This window comes from Macrobrachium nipponense, chromosome 1, assembly GCF_015104395.2.
Source record: "Macrobrachium nipponense isolate FS-2020 chromosome 1, ASM1510439v2, whole genome shotgun sequence".
Lineage (NCBI taxonomy): Eukaryota > Metazoa > Arthropoda > Malacostraca > Decapoda > Palaemonidae > Macrobrachium > Macrobrachium nipponense.
Window position 1 is genome coordinate 125,076,464 of NC_087200.1, and position 19,002 is coordinate 125,095,465.

General features: G+C 35.8%; 1 protein-coding gene across 1 annotated transcript in view; it reads left to right on the top strand.

Moving 5' to 3' along the window:
* Window positions 1–19,002, top strand: part of LOC135219597 (kinesin-like protein unc-104) — a 298,157-nt gene that overhangs the window by 248,044 nt on the left and 31,111 nt on the right. Inside the window, 1 exon segment of the mRNA XM_064256487.1 lies at window positions 3,680–3,927. Within this exon segment, the coding sequence (XP_064112557.1) occupies window positions 3,680–3,927 (248 nt within the window).

Here is a 19,002-nt window from a genome sequence, read left to right on the forward strand (position 1 = left end):
TGTGTATAGGAAAGATTAAACTAAAATTAACTGCAAGGATTCAAATTAGCTCTAAGCCAAAGATTGTGTACGTATGTTAGAAAAGTGTAATATACCTGTCCATAGACATAATTGTTTGTCTTGCTAACAGGACTTATATAGAAATAGAAAATAAGCCAGCCATTCTAAGATTACTAGCGAGTTTCATGACTTTCTCTCTTTCTATGTACTGCTAGGTTTAAAACTATCTACTTGCCTCCCTAATTATTATAAAATATCCTACATAAAGCAGATTTATCACATCCTGTGGGGTCTCACACCTTCTTATCCTTCACCCCTCTTTTTATGTTCACAACATCTAGATGCATTGCATGTAATCATTAGGTTAACCATGTTATTAGTTTTCCTTTATAATGATTAGAATATCATGTTTGTTGATGTTCTTAGCTATTATTTTGGTTATTATTTTCAACCTTTAAAATCTAACCATTTAATGATGTGCCTTCCTCGCCTTTGTGTTCTCTTGAAAATATTCTAGGATTGATTATTTGCTCTAATGTATAGGATTATTCAGGTAAAAAACTAGATTTCCTGAACTCATCAGTTAAGTAACTTACACAAGTTATATAAATATGGGTGAGCTAGTTTTTCTTAGTGAGAACAATTAGTTTTGACCTTGTTTTTGTATACTTGTATGAATTTTTAGTTTGTTAGCTGTATCTTTTCTCCATTATATTTGTTAGAGCTGTAATTGTTTGTTTGTGTTCTCCCATGTATGATAGCTGGCTTCCTCTTGAGTGGTTGGGATAAACTACTACTGGGTTATCATCAAAATAACACCTGTTCAGAGCATTGTTTTTCTATTACTTATGCAGAATGATTCTTGTTAAACTTCTGGACTTCATAGCAATGCTTTATTAATAAAGATAACTTTATACTTAATTTTATATTGTTATTAGGTAGAGTTTGCATATCAGATTATCAAGTGTTTAGATGGGAAGCATGCCAGGTTAGCAGATGGCCCTTTATGGACACCTCAAAAATTATCCTTTGTGAATCTGATACTATACTGTAGTTCTCTTGTGGATTAGATGATAAGTATGATATTATTACCCTGCACTGAATTTATGTACAGTGGGTGAGTTAGTAAATTACATTACTGTACAATAGTTTGAGAACAGAGTTTGGCATATAGTTTTAGTAGTTTTGGTATAAGTATATCATGCTTATATTTCCAGTTTCTGAAAATGTTAATAACCCATTTTCAAACCTTTTAGAATCCACAGATGGTTTATAATGACTGGAAGTGATAGGTCCTGTAAAATCAAGCCAGAATTGAATAATATTTATGTTCATTTTGATGATGCAGTATTTGTGTAAGATTAGTTTAATCTTTCTCAAGGTTTTATTTATTTTAAATTATTTCTTGTTCACAGTTTTAAATTAGATCCTTTGTTGGAATCCTTATCTTGCAATTCTTTGTGCTCTTGCTAATGAGAACTCTTTGAAGTGCAGTATTCTATCATATGAAGGGAATCATCTTTATATAACAGCTATGCTGGGTTATTTCATTTTATCCATGGGAGACATCATAGCATTTACGGTGTAATTATGCTCTGTGTGAAGATGACCAGGAAACAGTAGTAATAAGAGTGATTTTCACAATCAAGAGATAGAAAATAATGCATCCATTTCTTTGCTGACAAAACTTGAAAAATATTATGGTTAGTGACTGTAAATTTACTGTGTAGTGGCTCACTGCTAGTTTAATATGGTAGTGGAGCTGAAAACATATCCCCTTACAGTAGTGTGATTACTATGTTTACATTGGTTTAACCTTGTACTATAGTCAAACCAAAAGGACTATGAACATGTTGTATGATTTTAATGGTCGCTACTTTTCCCAGATTTGATTTATAAAACCTTGACCTAAGTTAGGATATCATGTAGATGTGGCAGAAACATTGCCACCTCTTCCATATCTGAAAAGGTAAGTAGCTTGACACTAGTGTTCTGTGTTTCTTACACTGAAGAGATAAAAATGAACAAGATCTGAAATTCTAGGAGAATTAACAGTAAATGAAGAATTGAAATCATACATCAAACTGTTTTGATAAAAGGTAGGATAAGGATGATTTAGTTTCTAATCATCTAAATGAATTATGCAAATGCCAATATCTAGCCCAGACTCATGGATGAAAATAAAGTATGCAATGCAATAAAAAAAAAATACTATTATTAGGTCCTCAAGTGTTGGTAGGTTATAAATTAAGTTGGCCTTGTCCCAGAACAATCTCTTTCTGCTGGACAGCCCATGGAAGTGATAAGTATGATTTAATAAGAACACAAATTGAGGGATGCAGATTAACTATATGTAGCCAGATTATAAAACAGGGAAAAGTTTGGAACGCAGCTAATGACAGTCATATTCATAGTGTCATTTTGGTTTGACTATAGCGTATGTTACCAGTGGTCATTGGATAGGTATGTTGTGAAAATGTCAGTGGATAGTCATCACAGTTAGCTCTTCGTCCATTCTATGTTTTGTTCTAATCAAACTTTTTTTTAGTAAGACATTGCTGCCACACTCTCCTTTTATTTGTTTGGACTTCTAACAATTATGTTGAAGAGTATTTTTCTGTTTTCTATGTTGTGAAATGTAAACTTTTGGTTTGAACTGTTGTATGTAGAAAATTGCAAAGAATTGCTTAGTAAAGTGTGTCAAGTGCAATTTGGAGCTCAATAAAGCTCTCATAATAATTACGTATATCATTGATTTCTGTGTAAAATTACTGAGGGTATGAGGAAATAAACCTTCCCCACCATTTGCACTTATAAGATTTGTGTAGGCAGTTCCAATTTTTAATAATGTATAAAGGCTCTTACCAGATGCCAGTATTCTACTTTATCATTGCTGGGATGAATGGCAAAGATTTCCATACTCTGTAAAACTGCATTTGCAATATGGCCCCTAAATATCTTTGTCAATTCATTGGAAAGCTTGACAGCATATGGAAACTTATTTACTATTTTTATTTATTTTGGTGATAGGCCATTGTTATTTTTGGCTACCTCAAGTGTCATTGTAAAAAAAAGCATAATTACACTTGAAATGGTTTTGTGCTTCCACTTTATAATGTAGTACAGATATTTTTTAATATATGTGCATCGTTTTATATTTTTTTCTCTGATAATGTAAAGTTATTTTGCCTTTTCAGTAAGAATTTCTCTTACCCATTTTTTAGGAATTTAACATCTGCTAAAGAATTTAATGTTTATCATCAAGAAGTCTATGAATATTGATGTAAGTGATATTTTCTATGTGTATCACAATCCGAAACTCATTTTCATTGTTATTACTATTGATAACAATATTATGAATATTCCTTTGTAATTTTATAGCTCACTTTAATTGTGACCTCTTAACCCAGAGCCTATTGTCAGTGTTTTTATTTGCATCAGTTGTTTTTAAAAGCTTTTCTGCTTTTTTGCCTAATTGCTAAGCATATCGTTTTTGACTTATGACATAAGGGGCATGTTGTGTAAATGAATGACCTGTGACCAGCTCTCTTCATATGTAAGTTGTCTTTAAAGAATTCCTTGACTAACATTGCATATACTCTGATTCTGTAGAGGCTTTTAGGAATGCAGGCAAGGAAGCAATTTTTCCATACAGTCATACCCTTTTTCTTTCTCATAGGTTTACAGAGAAGGCAACGTCGTGTTTTAGACACCAGTTCAACATACGTCCGGGGAGAAGAGAATCTACATGGATGGAGACCAAGAGGCGATTCCCTCATATTTGAACATCAGTGGGAGTTAGAGAAAATTACTCGGTTGACGCAAGTTGAACACACTCGACATGTCCTTCTCTTGAGAGAAAAACTTGGCCTTGAAAAGTCTCCACTTCCTCGTAACCATCATCATGACATTACCAAAAGTGAAAAGGTTTGTGTTTTAAATGTAAGAACATGTGTGCAGATATTGGTAGTGATCTTCTGTAAGTATGAAAGCTAGCATTTGCTCTTTGAGGACAAGAGACATTAAATTGGAAAGCATGAATTTTAGTTTTTTTTTTTTAATCTCTACTGTAGAATTGGGCTGTTTAGATATGCATTTTGGACTACGTACTTATGTTGAAAACTCAAAGCTTCCACAAAATACTAGATGTATAATTGCATGTCTAAAAATGTCTTAATCATGTAGTACTCAGCTTTTTGTTTTTGATTCACTGCAGTACAATGTTTACTAACAATTTTAATATCCAGAATTTGTTTTGAAATATCACAATACAATGTGAAAATTAGTCATTTAGTCACCAGTTCAATTTTTCAAGTTTTACTTTTATTTTCCTGTTCTTATGTATAATACAATTATAGTAGTAGTTAAATTTTTGCCCATCTTATTTTAGTAATGTTGTGGTTCTATTTTCTATTTTGTAATATAATGTAGTGCATATAAAGACTTCCATCATTTCTATGACCTTTGCTAGAAGTAACATTGAATCCATGACTTCTCTGTTGCTTATTTTTTATAAACAATTTTTTACATGGTAAAATAAATTTTTTTAATAAGAAATCCATGACTTATAGTTGCATTTTAGTTGCCACAAGTTCCACAGACAAACTTTCTTCAAAAGGGAACATGAAAAGGAGCAATACTCTTTCACAAGTATGCAAGTACGTATAGTGTAGCTGATAGGTCTTAGCTGACAACCTAACTCATTCCCTTTATTGTCTGTTTGTGCACATACTTATTCCTCAGCCCAGACCACATGAATGAATTTTGCCAGTAAAAATGTTAGTCCTTCATTTTATTTATTTGAAAAGTAAATTGTTCTTTTTATATTCAAAGTCTTCAATGTTTTTTCCTAACTCACAGTTCACCCAACATTTAAACTGGAAATTTACTGAGTAAAAACAAGACTTTCCTGTTAAAAGATAAACCTTCAGTTCACCCCATGAGAAGTGTTTTGGTATCAAATGTTTCTAAATATTTGGGACCTCTGATAGTGTAAATTATGGCCGTGTGTGAGTCAAGGTTTTCTGGTTCTATCCCAAGTGGCAGTGTTACATTTTCTGTTACCTTTTTTCATTATGCTCTCATTCTTTCAACTTGATATGCTTGAGTGCAGTTTATCATGTTTTGCAATTAAATGTTTCCTTGTTGAGACACTTGAATGTATGGTGACTAGTTTATTACAGTGATTTATTATTACTCTTTATAATAATTAATTGATAAAAGTAGACCTTTCAGTGCTTCAGAGAGGATAGCTTATCCTAACCTGTTCTTCACACGTGGAATGGTCTTGAGTTTCGGTGGAGGAAGTGTAAGAGAGAAGCGTAAGCAGAGAAATCCTTGGTTAATCTGTCTCTCTCTCCAAACCAAACTGTTTTCTTACTGCTGATAAAGCAGCACTTTACATGTTGACAGTGCACTTGTAGATGATGCATCCAAACAGTGATATCCTAAGAAGATCAATGGAATAAATAATACGTACATACATATATCTCTTCTGTGACAGAGTCAGTGCAACAACAATGGGACAGTATAACTTTGCCAGATCAGAGATGGAAGTGATCTTCCCAGAGCAATCAGGGCACCTGTAGCAGAGAGCACAATACACCAAACTGTTTGTTGTCTCAAGTATCAGTTGACCAAAAGCTACTTATATTTGCATTTTTTGAGCTGCTGATTTTTTAAATAAGTGACTTACCGTCTAACCTTACCTGAGCTGCTTATATATGACGAAGCCCAAGCCCTTCTGAGTTACTTAAAAATTCTAACCCACTTGGTACCAAGAAGCTGCTTGGGTTTCAAGCAACTCACCATCAGAAATAATTAAAAGATGGTGTCCTGCTCAGTATCAAATGACCAGAACTATTCACCTTTGCAATTGAGCTGTTGATGTTCACTGAGCAGCTGCTTGTATTCTCAGAGATCAGAGATTCCCCTACTCCAAAAGTAGGCAGCCTTTTGCTGACCTGGGCATTCCTTCTCGTACCCGATCCTGGAGAGCATGATTTGACTTGAAACATGGCATACTTTTAATGGAACACTACATTGGAGTCTGGGGTCATAGTGTTATTTAACCTAAAAAGGGCAACGTCAGAGGATATTATATACAACTGACTGTGCAATGAGACCATTTTTCTAGATGATTATGGCCCTTCCCAAGTTTACCAGTTGCCTTCAGGTGTCTTAGGATGATACACAGCTGTCTTTTCATCCACCATCTGGTTTTCTTTTTTATTTTTTTCCATTTACTGGTAGTCTCATTCATGACATCTAAGTATTCCCTCTGAAGGATTTTCCATTCCAATGAGATATTGACACCATGGGCAACAGTCTCCTTGTAGTGGAAGGAGGCATATCAAGCTAACAAATAGACCTCCCATGAGGAGGTAAAAAATTTTCTACAACCCCACATCCTCTGGTCAGAGCTTGTTTCCAGAGACATTGATGGCCATTTAAAAGTTTTGTTTGAGGTTACTGGATTCCCTTCTAGGGGATAAATACCGCTGTCTTCAAGTATAGAATGAAGAGGTATGGGATCAGTAGTCCAGGAAGCCTAGGCACCTTGTCAGAAAAGGACAGGAGTTGTCATAAAAGTTGTTTAGCTTATTTTCTTGAGAAGCTTTCAAGCATTATGTGTCAGGCAAGATAGTAGAAGTAATGTCAGACAACACAACATCCATATTACTTAAAACATTAGGGAGGTACAAGGTTGGAAAGCCAATGTCATTTAGCCATACAGATCTTCATGTGGTCAGAGGAACTGTCAACATCACTCCAAGGTTTATGCTAGAAAACACAAAGTTCTGGTTGACAGCCTCAGCAAGAAGACAGGTTTCATCATCAGATAGGTCTATCCATTCTGAAATTTTTGTTGCTTTGGGGTTCTCAGTAGAAGATTTGTGTACAAGTAACAGTTATATTGTTCAGCTCTGCTGAATCCAGTAGCCTGGGATTGGATTCATTTTTACATCTTTAGGACATGTAGTTGTACTCCTCCCTCCATTTGCAGGAATAAGAAAAGTCGGTAAAATCTGGAATGTGGTTTTCAGATCCTTTTGTAAACAGCTCGACTACTTCAAAATGTAGTTAACATTTATTCTCACTGAATGTATATTTCTAGGGATTATCCAGCAAAATTTCAGAAAAATGGTTTTCTTAAATGGCACCCAAGGAAGTCAAGAGACTTCACAGCATAAATGTATTAATCAAAATGGAAATCTTTTATAGTAGGTTTTGTGGAAGAGAAATCAACCCAGTCTGTACCTCTCTTTCTGAGATAGCTTCTTATCATTTCTAAGGGAGCACAATGGCATTATCAGTCTCAGCCACCAGAAGTTACAGGTCAGCCCTTTCACAAGTATTTCTGGCTTGTGGAACAGATATTTCCACTTCCTTAGATCAGGAGACCTACATCTTCATTGTTTAAAGTGGGTTCCCAGAAGAACTATGAAGCTGAGATGGGACGTATCTTTTTTAAAAAGAAATAAAAGCACCATGTGAATATTTGGATCAAACCTCTTTATTCGACATTATGTTGAGAATGGTCATAGTCTTGGCATTTTTTATCTTTGCAATAGGTCATTGAGTTTCATACTTTAGCAGTTGAAGTCTACTTAGTTGTGTTTTATGTATAAAGAGCAGGTTACTAAACAATGCAAGTTGATACCATAAAAGTGAGGACATACACCTCAATAATGTACAGTGATGCTCAAATCTTATGCAACATGATTCTTTTTGTATTTTCTAGAATCTCAGACTCATCGTAAAATTGCCAAGCAGTGTTGATCTTTTTTTTTATTTCTAATGTCATACACGTTGACAAGTTTGCAAATGAACAGCTAGCACTATTTTCCTTATGGTTTATACAGGGTTTTTTAAAAATTAAGAGGCCCCCCCTCTACAGCATAAACTAAAATTGATATGAACAAAAACAAAAGTAATTCAGATCAGGTATTTATTTAAGTTTCTCTCAGAGTATTTAATATTTTGTGTGACCTCCATCTGCCTGTACCACAACCTGCATTCTTGAGGGGTATGATTTCAGTAAATCGCAAAAAAAACTGAGACTCAAACTCTATTTCCCTGAGCACTTCGGTCACCTCTCTTCACAGGTCATCGAGGCTTGGTATACCATCATAGTTCACTGTGCATGCTTCAACATGATCCTTTAAGATATTACCAATGTTTCACCCACATTAAGGTCAGGGCAGCTACATGGAAATTCACTTGATGAGAAGAAATCGATACCACTGTTTCAAAATAGCTCCTGTGTCTGAAGAACCTTGAAACATGGTGCCTTATCATGCAAAAATGTAACTTCTTCAACAGATAACACATTTTCAGGATCTTTGAGGAAAGGAAATACTCCACCAGTACGCACAGTTTCTCTGAAGTATTCGCTATTCCATGACTGTCCTTTTTCTTTGATGATCCACATTAACCGTTTGGCTGTGAAACAGAAAAAAATTCCAAACATTCAAGAAATTTCAAAACTTGGCGATAGCGCACGTCATCGCTGATATCCTCCAACTTTGCAGCCCAAATGATGTAATTTTTATGATTTGGCTTCCTGACTATGTAAATGAATAATTCATCTGATGCGGCAACATGGAGAAAGTCAGCTTCATCTCAATCTTTAAGAAATGAACCACAAAACCATGCACAGTCTTCTCTCTGTTACTGAGTGATGTTGGGCTTGCTGATAACATGAAATGGATTGATACCAGAGTTTTTCAACTCATGATATACAGCACTATAACTTCTCTTCTTTCCCCTTTCTGTTTCTAGTTCAAGCGCCAATTTACGTAAAGACTTTCTTGGTCTACCCACTGCCTCAGCTATGATGTCTTTTGACTCCTGAGAAAGGACTTCAGGCCTTCCAAGATTCTCACTCTTTTTGCAATGACAGTCATATGGATTTTTTTTCCAGTTTCTTTTAGGAAAGGATTCATCTCTTTTAATGTATTTAGCTATCCAGGAACATGAAATGAAGGATGCACCAGCTTCCCTGGCCTCTCTGAAGGTTATAGCCTGGATTCGGTCAATCCATCTGATTTCTTGAGTTGTTAGCCTGAAAATATAAGAAATGTAAAATGGACAATAGCTTATTAGAAACTTAAGCTAATGTAATTGGAGATAGGCTATAGAAGAACTTCACAACTTTCTATTTGTTCTGTGGAGGGGGAGCTCTAATTTCGAAACACCCGGTAAATATGATCCCTTTCATGAATTGGTAGAATACATAGTCCTTGTGATTTGAACTGATTTTTTGTTTTACTTTTCTTAGTTCAAAGCACGGTGTGATAAGGTTATTGGTGCCATCAATGATAGTGTGCTTAACATGCTCCTCGGGCTGGTCAGTGTAACTACCTAATAAGCTCAACAGTCATCATAATAACATTTTCAAAATAGGAATATGAATTACAACAAGTTTTTTTGAATGTTGAAGTTTTAGGCTGTGTTTAAGCTTCCTTAATGTTGCAAAATGATTAATAGCCCTAAAAAGATAATGTAAGCCTTTGGAGATGTAATCTTTGTTACTAATGAATTTATTTGTAGAGATTACTCGTTCTTTGAAGAATAAAAGATGATGATGATTTTGATTATACAGAGAAGATGGCTATCAATTGAAATATCTATTAGTATTAATATCAAGGCATATGGAACACTTGTATTTTAATTGGCTTAAAATATTATTTTCATATAAACATCTTTCTTGATTTTGGTGTCTATTTATTATTTCATAAATTAACTTGAAGTGCAAGTATGTGTATATAACCTCATTTGCTTTCTGGCCAGAAATTGTTAATATAGAGATGTGAATGCTAAGTGTAAAGTAAAGTAATCTAACACCCCTAGGCCTAGCAACAAAATCTTGGCTTTGACAAAAGAATAATTGCATAGGCAAATATTTGCTGGTAATCCATCATATTTGAAGTGTTTAAGAAATATAGCAAATGATATTTTGTATGAAAATCCAAATACTCCTCTAACAAATATAAAATAAGTTTTCAAGATAATTTCATTGTCGCTACTCATTGTAGACCTATGTTACACCAGATGGTACTTGTTGCACCACCACTCTAATGGTTGTATCACACACACTCCGCTCACACGTTGATTTCAGTGGGTGCATTATACTTTTGTATATACAGTGGTCCCTTGTATTCAGGGGGATGCCTACGAGACCCCCCCACCCCTGTGAATAGTTAGAACCCACAAATAGTCGGAACCCCTATAAAAATGCTGAAAACAGCCTATTTTGTTAGTTAAAATTCAAGAAAAAAAAATTTTATACTTGGTTTTTTTAATAGTTTTATCACAAAAAGTGGATTTTATGATGAAATTGATAAAAAAACAGGAATTTGTGGATATTTCTCATAGGAAAATACTGCGAATATGCAAATTTTCTGCGAATAATGCGGGGAAATCCACGAATGTGTGAGTCCATAAATCCGGAGAACGCGAATACGTGAGGTCCACTGTACATATTTACATTTTTTCAGTGTTGAGGTGTAAAAACAATCAAATAGGATTATTTAAAATTCTATGCTTGCCTTTGGAAGCAATGTTAATGTTATGAATTTTTTTGGGTTTCTTATTTTACATTTGAGCTGAGGTTTGATTTGGTCAAATGCATCAGCGATGAGAGAACAAAAGTTTTAAACATGTTTCATGCTTTTTTCTGAAATTTGGCTACATGTGACATTTTCTTACAGTTTTGAAATATATGACAGATTTCACTCAAATGAAAACATATTATGGCCTAGTTGTACTTAATAATCTTGTTTTTCATTTAAATAATAGATAAATATGGAGCATGTTAAGTTGCCAGTTAGTGAGTCTTGAACAAAATCTTATGCAATCATGTAGCATCAGTTCTGAGCATAGCTCATATATCTTATCTCAATACAAACCGTTTCCCATTTTAGCAGCACGAAGATCTAATAAAGAAGTCTGTCCCACCTAAATTGAAATTTGTCATTATAGTTCTTTCTCCATTCCGTACTTTCCATTTGTCAGAGGTTCATGATAAATGAGGAATGAGTTGGGCTGTTAGCCAAAACACATCAGATCTATTGTGCAACTTGGCACGTTTCTTCTTTAGGGGTTTGTCTGTGGAACAGTTTGTGGCAAGGAAAGTGGGATTACTATATATTAAAAATACAGGTTTATTTAGCATATTTAGAATAAACTATATTTTGTATTTGCATGCTGATCTGCCATATTGATATAACATTCAGAATACATATGGAAATGAAAACATTCACATACAGAATTATTGATGCGTCTTCACCAGCTGAACGTACTCTCAGCTTGAATCTTTAATGTTTGTTTCCCAATAACTATTGCTTGCTTATTGTTCTGTGTTGTAGACGAGTCATAAGTGTTTTTTTGATAGCATAGTCGCTCTCTTGTCCTCAAGGAGTACCCTTTCCATGGCCTATCCAGAGCTCCATGGTGACCAGACTAATGTCAAAGAATTCTCTTAACTGGTCTTATGGCTGGGTATGTGTTGTAATGATAAACATTATAACATTTGATAGTGTATAAATGGACTCAGGATAAGATGGCTCTTTCTATTATCCTCAGCAAATGCTAATACCCAGTTTTCCTACTATGTCAAAACCACAAGAAGAAGTGATTATGCGCATATGCACCATCATATTGTTTATGTACAACCAAATTCTAACCAAGATGCCATTCCTTTCTCTGGTCATGCAAGAAACCAGAGCTCAGAGAAATCTGCTCTGCTTATTGATTCAGCCAAGTGCATAGTTTTAAGTTCCAGTTAAAGAATTTTTATTTAGATGTATAGCAATGTTTTATTGTGAGTGAAAAACCGTAATTGGCTTATTACGTCGGTACACATTGGCGCTACTTACGATTTATGATCATTAGGCTAGGTCTGGGAATTTCATTCTTCACTCAACTATTAATTTCATTAGCGATGTTCATGGAAACATATAAGTTGAAAGCTAAGAGTACAATTTTAATTTTCAGTTAAAAATTTTGTTAGTTTATATTGTGGAACAATGATTTTAGTGTGCGTGAAAAACCATAAACCATCATTTTCCATTATTACATGTCGGTGCTAGCAATTTACAATCATTAGTTCAGAGTTTTGTTCTTTGCTTATTGATCTCATTACTTTTAAGTTCATGAAAACTTCCAACTTGAAAGATGAATATCTATGTAGTTTCAGGTTCCATCTAAAAATATTTTAGTTTAGACGGTGGAACAACGATTTTAATGTGCATGAAAAGCCATAGACTGGCTTTATCACTAGTACACGCCAACACTTTTTACAATTTGTGATCATTAGCTGTTTGTAGAATTGAAAGTTGTTTTGAAGAATTTGTGATTCTATTTGAAATTTTTATCTAAAGTAATGATTCACAATTATTCTTAATAATAGATAATCTGTTCAGATAATGATGTTGGCAATAGTCTACCAGGCTGGGTTAGCTAGACTGTAGTAGATATTGTCTGTAGCCTATAACCTAGGATTATGTATCCTTAAGGGCGAAAAAAAAATAACCTGGATTAGGCAGTGATTAGGCAGTAACCTGAATTAAGGTAAGGTTCGGGGACATATCCTGTTAGGGTATAAGCCTAGGCAGTAGCCTAAGTTTACACCAAAGACCTTAGGATTAGATAAAAAGCTACATATATTTTCCCATTTTATATAACCTCTATATTTAAGAATTATCTTAATACTGTAGGCTATCATGTGCATAACTTTAAAAGGGAATTTAATAATCTAGATTGATTTAAACACTAACCTCTGCTAGGTGATAGGCTAGCCTAGCTTTAGTAGACCAAAAACAGTTAATCAGGACTAGACAATGACCTAGAACTGGTGATACCTAACTGTAAAGTTTCACATTAGCAATTTACTGTTTTATAGACCAAAAACATTACATAGACCAAATGAACTATGAGGTAGTAGCCTATCTTGAAGGCTACAAATTACACCTGGTTAATCCCATACCTTCAAATGTAAATTAATCATGATTAGACAATAGCCTATACTAGGTGATAGCCTAGCTATAAAATTTAACATCGTGGGTTTCATATTGGAATGTTACCATTTTATATAGTAGACCAAATAGCCTAGGGCTAGATATAAACAACCTGAGTTAGACAAAAGTTGTTAACCTAACTATGAATTTACATGTAAGTAACTTTCTGTTTTTATATAGCCTTCATATTTGATCTAGAATAATCTGAATTAGGCAATGCCCTATATTAGGCTAAGAGAGAACAATTTAGGAGACATCCTACTGTTGGTGTACTAAGTGATATTTTAGCCCAAATAGCCCAGGACAGGATATAAACAGTATCCTAGGCATAATTAAATAACCTAAGCCATGGAAAACAGTGGCTTGGGCTAACTAAACAAAACAGTAAATAGGATATTAGTCCAAATGATATGACAATTGAAATTAAAATTTGTCATAGCTAGCACAAAAAGACATACATATATGTACTGTACAGCCATATACGGCTGTCAAAACTAACTTAAACCTCAAAGGGCTTAATAATGACTGGCTTCTAATAACAACTTGCTTTATATCACTACAGGGGTGCTATTATGAGGTACCCTCAGTTCAATTGTTTTTCTTCATCAAATTGCTTGGGTCATTTTGTGCCAGTGGGTATGGCTCAAACCAACTGCATGCAAGTTTTAATGATGAAACTGCTTATTTGTTTAAGTCAAAACCCAGTAACATTAGTCCCAAGTACCTCCCAGGTGCTTTATGTTTGGGCAAAACCCAGTAAAATCAGTCCCCACTATCTCCCAGATTAAACTCGTGGAGGAAATAGAGGGATTTTTACACGGGGAGACATTCTTACTAAGGAATATGAAAGGGACATTTCCACTGAAAAATACCCTGCTGAATCCAGATGGATCAATGACACAAATTTCAAGTAGCCATGAGAGAAGTTTTATAGAAGGAATTCTATCCCCATTTATGTATTTCCATAGGTGCATTATAACTTACCCAGGACTTCTGCCTTTAGTAACAGGCATTTATACTTCTAGAAGGAATTCTATCCCCCTTTTCAGCTATCTATGCTTAAGAGGATCCTTCCCTCAAGAGGGATGCTAGGATCCATCTGACTCTGACTGAAATTACTACGTATATTTTCAGTGGGGTATTGTAAATTACCCAAGACTTCTGCATCTTTGGTAACAGGCAGTTACAGTTCGGTTGTTGAAGCTCAGTCAAAATGTGCAAGCTTCCCCAAACGGGATACACAGCTTGCAGCATTTGATCAATTCCGTAAGGAAATTAGGATCTTTCCCCCCAAAGGGATGCTACCAGGATCCACCTGAACCCAGTGGAAATGACAACAGTTTCAGAGGGTTATGGTAATTCACCCAGGACCTCTGCCCCTGGGAACAGGCAGTTGCAGCTCAGCTGTAGATGCTCAGTCAGATTATGCAAGCTCCCCCAGAAGGGATACACAATTGGCGGTATTTGATCAATTCCGAAAGGAAATTCTGAATAAGATCCAAAAATGTTGTTGCCACTGAATGGCAATGTATGAGCGACATGATGCATGATTCCGAGAAGGAATTTAAGTTAGTAGTCTAGTACACTCTAAAGTGTAAAAGTATACTGTATCTTGTAACCCAAAAGTGAAAGGGGATGCAAATGTTGCCCAAGTAAGGTCTAGTGTTGGAATTATGACTGGAAACCACTATTAGTCAGTTTTGAATACAAAACTTCAAATAAAAAAATGACAGGGACTCCAATACTCATCCATGATGATACCTATGATCCTTGGTTAGACACATCAGTGTGCGTTTTCTCTCCCTATAGTAAATATCTAATTAACAAGAGAAAAACTAAGATTGAAGCTGTACATTTAAAAAACCACTAACAGAAACAGTCTTCTTACCTGTGTCTATAACATTAAAAGCTATAGAAGACACCCTTTATTGGGACCAAAGTTGCTCACCAAAGAGTTCCAGCCATCTGTCCCTTCATTTTCAAAATTATTAATCTAGTAAAGACAAATTTTCAGAAATTTGCGGTTATTAAAAGACTATAGGTAATGGCAGAATTAAAAGCATTTGCCTCAGTCACCCCAGTCAGGAAACTCCACCAACGAATGGGCAACACTACAGCTCCTTTCTGAAGGGAAAAAGCCTCTATGTATAGCTACACAGCAATTTAGAACCTTTATGAGAAGAGTCTCAGAGGCGACAGCTTCAGCAAATTTCATACTAGGATCCAGTTCTTTAGTATTGTAACCTCTAAAACCGTGCTGGAAGTTGCCATTAAAAGTTTTCCAAAATGTTCCAGAACAATTGTTGCTGTTGTGGTCAAAAGTCTTATGAGAACTGTGTGGCAAGCATCCTATGACTTGCTAGGTTGGCTTATAAAAGTGCAAATGGAAACATCGGAAGGCTCCAACTAGTCACTTCCCAATGTAACTTCATTATTACATCATAACCCTTTCTGTAAGGACCTGTTGAGGAGTCTGTTGTAGTTAAGTACTTAATGAGCAAGCCTGCCAACAGAATTGTATGAGAGTACTTTCTTTTTGGAAAAAGGCAAATTTAGGAAACAAAAATCTGAAACATCCCCTTACCCAACTCAAAAAAGGCTCGCTTAAAAAGGTAAGCCTTCAGTCACCCAAAAGGTTTTTTCCTCAAGGAAAAGGTATGTGTTCAATTGGGATGATGCTTCACAAAAGGACAACTACAGCAAGGAAATTTTTTGCAAGGTCCAGAGACCTCAATGACACCACAGGCAGTTGAAGTCTTCCTTATGGGGACACAGCACTAATTTTAAACAGGCCGGGATGGGAATAGTCTCACCCCTCCTCTTTCTGTAAAGGGGTTCTTCCAAAAACTAGGCCCCTCTCTGCAATGTTACATGCAGAAAGTCCCTGCTAATGAGAGCCAAGAGAAACATGCGGATAATTGTCATCAAGCGCGTCTCTCTATGTGTCCCCAAAAAGGATTCCTCCAAACGAAGAGTGATTCTAGACCTATCAATATTGAACAAGCACACTGTTTGCCATATTTTCTGAATAACTACCGTTGCCCTAGTGTGTTCAATTGTTCTAAAAGGGACTTAGATCCTTAGATCTGAAAGATGCATAATGGACACGTCCCTGTCATCATTTCCCTTCCTTCCCTTCATAAGGCTCTGGATAGGGAAAGATATGTACAGGTTCAAAGCCATGCCCTGTGGGCTAAACATTGCCCTAAGATTTGACAAAGTTAGTAACAGTAGTTCCTTGAGAAATCAGAAATACAACTATAATAGCCCACCTAGATGACTGTTGATCTGGGAGCCCACAAGAAAAGTGTGCTTGAAAAACTTAAGAGCAGTGGTCAACTGACTACAGTCAAAAGGTTTTATGATAATTTGGCAAAATCCTACCTCACACCCAACAGACACTTTTGGTAGCAAGTCCTCAAAATGTGCCTTGCACAGCCCAGAGTTTCCAAAAGGCAAGTAGAATGTATGACAGGCTTGTTGCAGTTTGCATTAATAATAGATCCAATGATTGGATTACAACAAATGAAGGTTAAGTCGCGTGCAACAAACAAGATGTGAGACCGACCTCACCAAAAGATTGAAAAAGTTGGGGAGATACTTTGGCCTTGATCCTGGAAGGAATCTCTGGCGATACAGGTCACCCTGATTCCTCAGTCTGTATGAATGACAGTACAGCCAGATGCACCTTGTTGACAGGTTGGGAGGAGTGTCAGGTTGCAGGGAGACGTTCAGCTACTCCAAGGAATTGTCGTATCAATTTCCTCGAGCTGGTGGCTATCTTTTCATCTCTAAAAAAAACTCAAACCTCCTGAAGAGGCATTTAGTTGGTTCTAGACAACATGACTGCAGTGTCCTTCATTAAGAGGTTGGGATGAGAGTACTCACCTCCTGTCAATATGATAATGCTAGCTTTCCTTCAATTGGGCAAGAAAGGAAGTGGGAAATGTCTGCAGTTCACCTTGCAGGGTGTCTCAATGCAATAATAGACTCCCTATCAAGGAAAATGACAGCCTCAACAGAGTGGAATTGGACAACCACTCTTTCAGAAAATAGCCAACAAGCTTTCACATATGGAAGTGGACCTGCTTGCCACATATGAGAATCACAAACTGCCAGGCAAGCAACCTTGCAGTTACAGCAATCATGGAACACAAGGCAGCATTAACAAAATAATTTAAATATGATTTCTTGATTTGACTAGTGTAGGAGTTGTCACTTCCCTTCTGCCGTCCTTTGCACTACAAATATCTGCTCTAGAAGGGTTTCAATTATACTTGGTCCCTGAACAAGGTGCTTGGACTTCGATCAGCCCCGCAATACAGTGGACCTGATACAAACCACAGGTATGCAATATTCATGATTGCATTAGCATCCAGAGCTAGTATTAGCAAACTGGGCTCTCGTAGATGGGGACAATACATCAAGCAAAGAGCAAACAATCAATTTTTATTGTCTGCTGCCCTGTCATTCCTGACCAAGGATGGGACTCCTTTAAGAAGAAAATCTCCTATTCGAAGTAAACTAGAATTAGCAAACATAACATTATGCCCAGTTGTTCCTAATAGGCGAGTATGCTAATTATAGCTGGGGAGGGTTTGACAATACTGTAACCATACCCAGCATCCTTAGGTGAGTCACCACAGAACTTCACCCTAAAAAACATAAGTTCACACTTAGTTTCTTGTTCTTTGCTGCCAAACCTAAAGGTATTTGGAATAAAGAATGAGGCCTTGAAACTATTGGCTTGACCCTGGACCAAAAATGTTGTTTGGTTATTATGATTAGAATCCAAGAGTTTTTTGTCACCTTTCAGTTTCTTTGTAAAGCTCCTGGAGGAAGAGACAGCGACTATGCTTTCAAAAAACAGGTTTTCACGTAGGAAAAACCTATTTTTGGTAGTTACTGTTGAGTCCTCAAAACCTTCCACTTCCTTGATGAAAAGACATGGGTTTTGGGTAGGGCATCATCCTACACTGACCAACAGAAAGGAATAGCATCTTGGTTGGATTTTTGTCGTATGTAAACAATATGACGGTGTGTATGCACATAACCACTTTTTTCATTTTTGTCGTATGTAAACAATATGACGGTGCGTATGCACATAACCACTTTTTTTCTTGTGGTTTTGACGTAGTACGAAAACTGGGTATTAGCGTTCGTTGGGGATAATACAAAGTGCCATCTTATCCTGAGTTCATTTATACTCTATCACATGTTATAATGTTTATATCATTACAACACATACCTGGCCATGAGACCAGTTAAGGAATTCTTTGACATTAGTCTGGTCACCATGGAGCTCTGGATAGACCATGGAAAGGGTACTCCTTGAGGACTCAACAGTGACTACCAAAAATAGGTTTTTACTACATCAAAACCTGTTTATTACTTAACCCTTTTGCTGACTACAATGCCTTCATTACATGAATAAAATTGGAGTTAGACATATTATGTTGATTTATATAGTGCACTATATTTTAGTGACACTTGTGCCACATAACTACATTATGATGGATATTTGTCTAGCAGCCATTTCAAGGAGTAATAAACTTTTTAAGGTTAATATATACAAAAGCAGATCCCTCTTAGAACATTTTTTTCTTATTTTCTTTTAGTGGTGGGCATTTTCCTTCTTCAGTTTTAGCATTACTTTTACATGTGTACTACCATTTGTTGTGCATTCATAAGGAGACTATGGTTTTTTATGATTACAGCTTACATATCAAATATCATGTGCTAGCAGGAAGAGATGGTTTTCTGAAAGTTTTTAAGAGTGGAGCCTCAGGGTTTAGATATTATGAAGTACACCTGTCTAGGAAGGACTTTCACAAAATTGCTCAGCCTTGGGGTTGTAATTTGACGCCCTCATGGTGGATGAATACTGGTGAAAATTAGATCTACATGAATAATAGTTTGAGGAAATTGTTAAAACAAGGAAAAATTCCAATATGTATTACACATAACTGAGGGATAATCT